At 37.6% G+C, this 8,975-nt stretch overlaps 1 protein-coding gene across 2 annotated transcripts in view; it reads left to right on the plus strand.

Moving 5' to 3' along the window:
* LOC107708610 (cell adhesion molecule 2-like) overlaps nucleotides 1-8,975 on the plus strand; it is a 408,667-nt gene that overhangs the window by 198,372 nt on the left and 201,320 nt on the right. For both annotated transcript variants that reach the window (XM_016512883.1, XM_016512884.1), the window contains exon 2: nucleotides 1,614-1,631. In XM_016512883.1, the coding sequence (XP_016368369.1) occupies nucleotides 1,614-1,631 (18 nt within the window). The remainder of the gene's footprint in view (nucleotides 1-1,613; nucleotides 1,632-8,975) is intronic.

An 8,975-nucleotide genomic window follows, 5' to 3' on the forward strand; every position in this document is an offset into this window, starting at 1 on the left:
TATAATTAATTTTTTATGTTTTTGTGTTAACACTGGTTAATGAAGTAGAATTTTACAGAATGTATTAAGTAAGGAATAATTGACACCGGGCTATTGAAGTCTTAGAAAAAGAATGCACACTTGAGATGAGCAGCATATTATATTATAACAGCATATTTCTGAAGGAAATCATGTGTCATGTGACACTAAAGACTGGAGTAAAGGCTTAGTTATTTTAAATTGTAATATTATTTTACAACATTACAATTTATCTATCTTTCTATCTTTACTGTATTTTTATTAAATAAATGCAGCTTTAGTGAGCGTAAAAGACTTTCAAAAACAACATTACTGACCCCATACTTTTTAATGGTAGTGTGTGTCTTTTTTGCCAGCGCAAATTGCTTCTTGTATTCCTCTTTCGATGTTTTACTTTGTGGGACAGTGTGGTTACTTTAGTAGCATGAGCGTAACTAATGACACTCTAATAAGAGGGGGGTGTAGATCGCCTTTGATTGTCAGTCTTGCAGAAAGAGTCAGACAGAAATTCTGACAGAAATTCAGCACTTACAAGGCAGCAAAGGATTCTGGGTTGGAACGAGGAGAAGAATAGGACCTCAGAGGGCTTCAGTGCCAGATGCAAAATAAAGCCAGATTGTCAGAATATCCTTATGGTGCTGTAAACCTCAGTTTATTATGCATCACAGTGAGCTCATCAGTGAGTTCTTGCTCTGTTCTTTAATCATGGCTGTGGTAATTGCAGTGTCAGGGCACACGGCCCTGTGTTTTGGGCTCAAGTGTTGGTGGACCAGGTGTCACTCAGAACTTTGGCAGAGATAGTTTGTGGCAAGCAGTCCGGCTCTCTTCACCCTTATCCACCTGATTACTGACACCCTTATGCTCCCGCAATGGCTGATGTCCTGGTATTGCCACTCCACCTGCTCTCCAAAGGCCACTCTTAGTCCTTTGTCATTGGAACGGGTTTTTCGATTACTATGCCCTCTTTCTCTCACAAACTGCATGTGTGGTCAGATTTGTGTGTATAAGCAGAAAATCATAGAGACTGGTGCTTGTGTCTGTCTGTCTGTCTAACCCATCGTTTTATTGGTCGTTCCATCCATCTTTCTAAAGTTCTATTTATAGTTCTTCCTGTCTGTCTTACAACAAACCTAGAAAGTTGTCCAGTGGAAACATCGTCCCGAACCCCCAGTGACTCACCTTTTCCACCTCGGATGAGTCTGTATCACTGGTTTCAAAATTTAAATACAGCTAATTACAATTACCATAAACTAACCCTAACCCAAACAGACACACACTGACTCATCCATATATGCAGATTCACATTAAGCTTATTATGAAAAAAAGAAATAAGGCTGTTCTAGAGGAAATAATGTTCAATTTCAATAAATTAAGCATTCATTCCACCATGAATAATTAGCAGCAGTCTTCCTGCAGTTGTGTGACAGTTTTCATCGCAGGAATGCTGACCACCTGAAGAAGTCCCTTTAATGGCTAGTTAATTTGATTTAACGGTGATTGAATCTATTGGCGATAATAATTTAACATTGATTGATTACCTGAGGTCTAATCACCATCGCTCTCTCTCTCTCCTCATGTGCTGCTCGGCTGATCAGATATTCTCGCCGTTTCAGGTAAGCACGGTTTCAAATCCTCCTTTATTCCGCTGAAACGTCATCAGACGTTATCTGCTGAGGCTGTTTTGTGTCTGTGCTGGTTTTAAACTGTTTTACGAATGCTGTTATGATGCTTAGGGAAGGCAAGAAGTCAAGCGCTAATCTGACAATGCCTCAAATTAGAGGAAGTCGGCGATGTGAGCGATGGGTTTGTTGTTAGGGTAATTGGAATGTTCTAGTGATGAGTGTGGGCTTCTGCAAACTCACGAATGTGTGACGGCTGACACAGCCTCGAGATGAGACGGGAACGGATCATCCGGCATTCTGTTTAGACGTATCAGAGAATCAGCTAATGAGCCCGCTCACAATACGGGACGATTATTTCCAGGGTCTGGATCCCATCGTCAGGGAGATTAATGTAGATATGAGCTTGTGTTACTTTTTAAAAAATCAGTTCTTGTATTTTGAGAGCAAAAGTAATGTTTAGATGAATGAGTCTTGTGTGATGAACTGATGCATGTAGTAATTGAAGAACAAGACTTGGGTGGATGAGGCTCTGGAGAAGGAAGTGAGATGTTGCCGGTGGTTTGGAGGATGGGATTGTCCCAGCAGACACTTTTGGCACTACTGATTGGTTTTAGCCTTTTTTTTTTTTTGACAGTGTTTTTCTTAGAAAGTTATGTTAACATTTGATCATTTGCACTTCCATCTAACTGTTATCTACATTTTTGGTATGTTCTTCTTTTTGGATGACGAGCAGGCAGCTCTTGTGTTTAGACGGCATCTAGAATTAATAAAATGTGCATGAAAGTTTCTTCGGAGCTGTTGGTATGATTTGACAAGCCGAACTTGTTGGTTGCTAATGATTAATCAACAGGGTCTCAGAAATTGTGTGGTAAAATGTGTAAAAGGTATTTTTGTGTGTGTGTAAATATGTGTAAAAAAAAAAAAAAACTAAACCAATGCTAATTATTGATATATGTTATTTATATATATATAACTGTTCAAAGGTTTTTATAATATTTATTTATTTTTAGAAATATCTTATTCTTAACAAGGCATTTATTTGACCAAAATACAGTAAAAACAGAAACATTGTGAACTGTTATTACAATTTAAAATACCTCTTTTCTATTTTGCTATATTTTAAAATTACATGTATTCCTGTGATGGCAAAGCATTTTCAGTAGCCCTTAACCAGCATTTATTTGAAACAGAAATCTATGTAATTGTGAAAATGTTTTTATTGTCACTTTTGATCAATTTAAAGTGCCCTTGTTGCGTAAGTATTCATTAAAAATAAACTAATAAATAAATAAACCTTACTGACACCCAACTATTTATTTATTTGTTATACATTGTTTAAAAGTTACTAATAATTGTTTCGTTTAGAAAGGAAATTTTGACTGGACTTTTCAAAATGACTCAAAATCAGATATTTGCATTTGTGTGATGAGAAATGGCTTAAATTCAACAGGGAACAATTGTTTGCCAGAGGGAAACAATAATCACACAAAACCAGAGTGCAACAAAGCAACGTCAGCAATACTCAAATAAACTTAAACCTATAATAATGCTTAATAACAGCTGTCATATGTCCTTGTATGTTCCTATGCATTGATTATACATAATTAAATCATCATAAACAAGGGCATAAGCAATATGCATATTCCCCACAGCTTCAGTTTTATCCTTAATCATTTTGAGTGATTAACACTTAAAAACTTCATGTATTTTTAAGCTAAAAAAAATTAAAAGAAACCTTGCTCGTACTTAATTAGGTGTAATAATTTTTTCTTGTGAATCATACGACTTATAAACAGGCTTTGGTTACCATCCCGTATTTCTCTGTCACGCTTTCTCGCTTCCCTTCAAACCATTTTACTTCTTTATTTTTCATCTCAGCTGTACCATCACTGTTTACGCTCTTAATATCTTCCTTATAAACTCATCATGGTGACAACAGTTCCTCCCTGGGACAAAGAGAAAGTAATAAAAAAACGTCAGCATGAAAGGATCTTGAGGAAAAAAAAGGTGCATCAGTATATCCTGGGGTGATTTTAAATGTTTGCTTTACAATGATTCCATGTAGCGGTCACCTGGGGCTATCTGAGTAGCTGCGCCAATTAAATTAGGTAGCAGCAGAACTCCTGCACCCCCGACTGCATCCTGTTTACCAGCGATCCCCGCGGACACTCTCCGCTCTGCTCTGCTCTGCTGTGTACAGTAATTGCATTTAGGACACTGTCGCCTTGCAGAATATTGTAGAGAATGAAAAAAACATACATCTGAGAAGACAGGCTCTTCAGTATTACAAGCATGGACTACATTACCCATGAGGCCTTGCTGCTAGGGAATAGTTTGCATGGCCGTCAAAAGGTCATGGCAGAAAGTTCAAACAAAGAAGTTTCTAATTACATGGACGCTTGGATGTTCATGTCCACAGAGGGTTGGAATTTAAGAACTGAAATGTGCGATATGGTTTCATATCGTTCTTAATATGACCAAGGAGGCTTTATAGCTCAAGGAACGCATTGAATTATATGCATATTGAATTATACAGGAGTTGTAATGTGCATATTGATTGTGGGAAGGTTATTAAAAGGTTGTACTAGTATTAGGTTACAGCGCTCCTGCTGTTGACTATCTGAATATTGTCCTTTCTTGACAGAATCTGCATTTTTCTGTGAATGGGAATAAAAACAGTCCTTTGTCTGGTAATCAGACTCTGTTTTGAATGAGTTTTACCAGTGAAGTCCATTTCCCAAGCTAATGTCTCTTATAAACGGTCTATTTAGTGACTCAAAATCACAGCATGACTTTTTGATTCGCTCAAATTAACCATTCATAAAAGCCTTTTGTTCAGCAATTAGACAAACTTTGTTTTTTGTGCACTAAAAAATAACAGGTTCATAAGCCGCGATGTTAGTTTCTGATTCACTAAATCGAACTGTGCATAAGTAATTTGCTAAGGAATCAGATTTTCCTTTATGTTTTTGATTCACTAAAAAGAACCATCTTGTAAGAGTCATTTGCTTGAGAATCAGACTTCACTGGTTGTGCTGAATATTTATTTTTCACTCAAAAGAACCATTTGTTAGAGTCATTAGCTCAGGAATTAGACTTCACTGATCAAGGCCGTTTTTTTTTTTTTTTGATTCACTAAAAGCAACCACTCATAAGAATCATTCACCTGGGAATCAGACTCATTGCATATTTACGATTCACTAAAAAGAACCACTCATAAGAGTGAAATCCGACTTCCTGTATGCTTTTGATTCATTATAAAGAACACATTCATAAAAGTCATTCACTCGGGTATCAGTATTCCCGTATGTTTTTGATTCACTGAAAAGAAAATGTTCATAAGAGTCTTTAGCTTAAGAATCAAACTTAACTTGTTCCTCTGAACATTTACAATTCACTAAAAAGAGACATTGTAAGAATCATTAGCTCAGGAATCAGACTTCACTGACCAATATCTATGTTGTTTGATTCACTAAAAGCAACTGCTCATGAGAGTAATTCAAATGGGAATCAGACTTCCTATACGTTTTTGATTCACTAAAAAGAATCACTCATAAGAGTCAAACAGATTTCACTAGTCATGCTTGTATGTTTCTGTTCACTATAAAGAACCGTTCATGAATTGTTTGCTGTGCAGAACATTTTTCGGTTCTAGTATTTATTTATTTAAAACTGAATCAGTTCTTGATTCCCAACCCTAAATATAATGGCACATTGTGAAGAAGGTACTGTCTCCATGTCAAGCTGTTGGGGTTTGATGCTGTCCAACAGTTTTGTCAGACACTGTGTTGAGCATTCTGTGGAGACGATGTGATTACAGACTGCTTTTCTGTGATCTCACCGATGCTTAGCACTTCTAAAGACCCTCGGCTTCTGTCAGGATCAAGCTCTTGGCCCATAAGAGGGACCACATAGATGGGTTAATTAAACTTAAATAATAAAAAATAAAAAAATGGCAGTAATGACCTGTGGTTTGGAAGGGCAAAAACATATGGCAGTAGACAACTTCCCATCTCTTCGCTGCCAGTCTGCGGTGACGCCCCACCTTCGCTCGCTTTGATGATGTCAGCCAATGGCGGTGGCAAATTGCCAGGGTGGCATTAGGTATGCTGGACAGGTGGCAAAGAGAGAGAGAGGGACACTGGCATGACACCGTAATGAGAGGCATGCCAACTGTTTCCCCGTCTGCTGCCGGGCACGGCTCTCCGGACCGTTAAATCACAGAGTTGAGAGGCGTTTCCTGTTTCTCTCAATCGGTCTGTCTCACACCCGTGCTGTCTCTCTCTCTTTCTCTTGACAATCTTTACATAGAATCCATTTATCTCTCCTCTCTCTGATGGAATCAGGTTTCTCCTCTTTGAGCGGCATATTCCCTTTTTTCTGTCCATGCCCATTTCTTCCCTAGCAATTTCCGTAGCTACTTGGTCTTAACTTGACAGTCATTGAATGACACAAACTGACCCGGCCGTCTCAAATCATGAGGTGTTACACGGAATGATCTGGTAAGAGGATTTCCTGTTGTCAGGCTGTGATTTAGTTGTCAGTAATTGTCAAGGGAGTCTGGAAAGGCCCTGAAAAACTGCCCTGGTGTTGCGAGGTTATTTTATCCTCCCGATATTTCTTCATTTGTCTCTTTATCTCGCCATCCTCAATCTGTCTTAAACCGCACACTGCAGTTTGTCTCAAATAAATACAGTGTGGCATTTTATCATAGCAGATACGTATTTAATCAGGATGCAAATACAGATAATTAGGGTGATTATGAGTCAGTCTGATCGAGTCTAATTGTTTTTGATACACAGCTTCCTCTCTGCTCTGAATTGCAATTCATTACACCGGCGGCCGAAAGTTATTGGAACAGACTGGTGGAATGTGGCCTCATCAATGCTAATAGTGGACGACGGCCGTAATTAACCCAACACACTCTGTCGCAATAGTTGCAATCTCGTTCAAACAAAGCCACTGCAGGGCCTTTTAATGCGTGTTTGTATTTAACCCAGATTAGGTTGGAGAGTCATGCAATCACATTTGAATAAATGTCTCATTATCTCTAATAGTGTTGGCTTATGGTCACATGTTATTGTCGGAAATTGTTTCAGGTTAAGACGATTACACAGAACGCTGGAGGAACGTACACGGTGATTGCTGAGACCTTGTCAGGGCTTGACAATCACTTTTTTTTCAACCACCTCGATCAGGCCAGAAGTTCAGATTCTGACTGGTGACGTTTTCAGAGGCTCTGAGGCAAAAAAAAGAAAGAAAGAAAATTATTTATTTATTTACTTTTTACAACATTTTTTTTTTTGTTAAACATTTGTAGTACATTAAAAAAATTATTTTTTTTTCTCTATTATTTTTGTTAACGTTTCTGAAGCAAAGTTTTTAAGTAGTTTTTTATTGATTTATTTATTTTTTGAAAGAAACAATTTCCTTTTTCACAAATTGAAACAAATATATATATATTTTTGGGGGGGCTAAGTGTCACGTAATGAAATTAATATTCTTGAGTGAAGTTTAAAAGTTTTTAGGTTTTTTTTGGTCCAAATACCCATATCCATGGACACTTCTCTTCTGAATGTCTCTCGGCTCAGGTACAGGACAAATACCCAATAATTGTAACAAAGTGAGAAATCAATAAAGGTTGCTGAAGGGCTGGAAAAGGTTGTAAATCAATAAAGCAGAGAGGTGAGGGCCTCAGAGGGCATTTACATGGTCCCGAATACTTGCTGCCTGGCTTCTATTACCTTTATACTTGATTGGCTATTGACATTAAATGTGTGTCCACTGCATATTTCCCTGATGGGTTGACCAGATGAGTTTCAAATGGTTTTTATGAGCATGTTTTTCATCATATGTGTCACGCATATGATGAGCACACACACACACACACCCTCCTGTGCCGGCAAGCACAGGAATGCTAACAGATAACCTTCTCTGGTATTTGTGTGTTTTTAATGCACCTGTTTTGTAAACATTTGGCTGAAATTGATTCTGATACATTTTAGTTTTTCTTTGTTTCTAGAACTTAAAGCTCAAGACCTCCGAACAGATTTATAATGTCAGAAACATAGTATCAACTGCAGTTGCTATGAGACACCAGCCATCTGTAGGCTGGTTAAAGGCTAAGTCACATACAAAAGCGTCTTCTTTTTCATGTTCTTCTTCATTCTAATGACCTTCGAAATATCATTTAGTATGTCTCCAACTGTCCCTGACAGTCTCGTCTGAACACTTGCCTCTTAAAAAGACCTCAGCTAAAGGAATTCATGAGATGAGAGGAGAGTTTATTTCAGCTTAAAATAACAGTTCAGCCAAAAATGAGAAGATCCGAGATCCAGTTCCAAGTCAAGGGTGATTAAATGATGACAGAAGTGTTGTTTTTTGGTGAACTGTTCCTTTATGTATGCTTACCAGTTTTCCTCTTTTTTTCTGCTTGAAACGAGCATTTACAGGAATTCGTCTCTTTTTATAGTGCCATGACAGCCATTTTGCATAATGCACAACAGATGGAAGTTCATTAACACCCTTCTCAGTAGTCAACATTCAACTCATCTGAAAAATCTCAATATACTGCTCTCTGCTAAGCTCAGTCATCATTCACATTTATATGAGGATGTTTTTTTTGTTATGTTATATGTTATGTGTTATGTTATGTTATGTTATGTTATGTGTTATGTTGTGTTAAGTGTTATGTGTTATGTTATGCTATGTTATGTTATATGTTATGTTATCTTATGTTATCTTACCTTTTTCCCCTCATTAAAATATGGAGATACATAATAAAATATGACATTTAAAAATGCTATTATTTTTAAAGTTAACCTTTTGGATCTTTGCAATATTATGTATTTATAATGTTTACACTAATCATCATGACTGTCCCTCAGTTCCTCAATTTCCCTCAAACCAAATTTTTGCCCCTAAAAAGTTCAAAAGTTAGTGTACTTGTTTATTAAGATGAATGCAATTAAATCTATGCACTGAAAAAAAGCTTGCTCTATTCTTTTTCTATTCCATCTGCTACGTGTACTGCGTTAAGCTAACTGAGATTTGTTATAGCACTTGCATATCATTGCTCTCTTGTTGATTTTTGATTGTGTCACGAATCCGGTCCGTGGACTTCCGTCCGATCGCCACCAGAGGTCACTCGTCCATCATATTGACTCTCTCACTACACTGACTGTTGCACGTCACCATGGACTACATTTCCCATGCACCATTGCACTAATCACACGCTCACCTGAAACCAATCACACACACTACATAACACCCACTCAGGTCCTGCTCAGATGGCCCAGTATTGTTTAGCGTGTATCACTGCTATAGCTGATAGCT

The sequence above is a fragment of the Sinocyclocheilus rhinocerous genome, unplaced genomic scaffold, assembly GCF_001515625.1.
Source record: "Sinocyclocheilus rhinocerous isolate Xijiao unplaced genomic scaffold, SAMN03320098_v1.1 scaffold2491, whole genome shotgun sequence".
In the NCBI taxonomy this organism is placed as follows: domain Eukaryota; kingdom Metazoa; phylum Chordata; class Actinopteri; order Cypriniformes; family Cyprinidae; genus Sinocyclocheilus; species Sinocyclocheilus rhinocerous.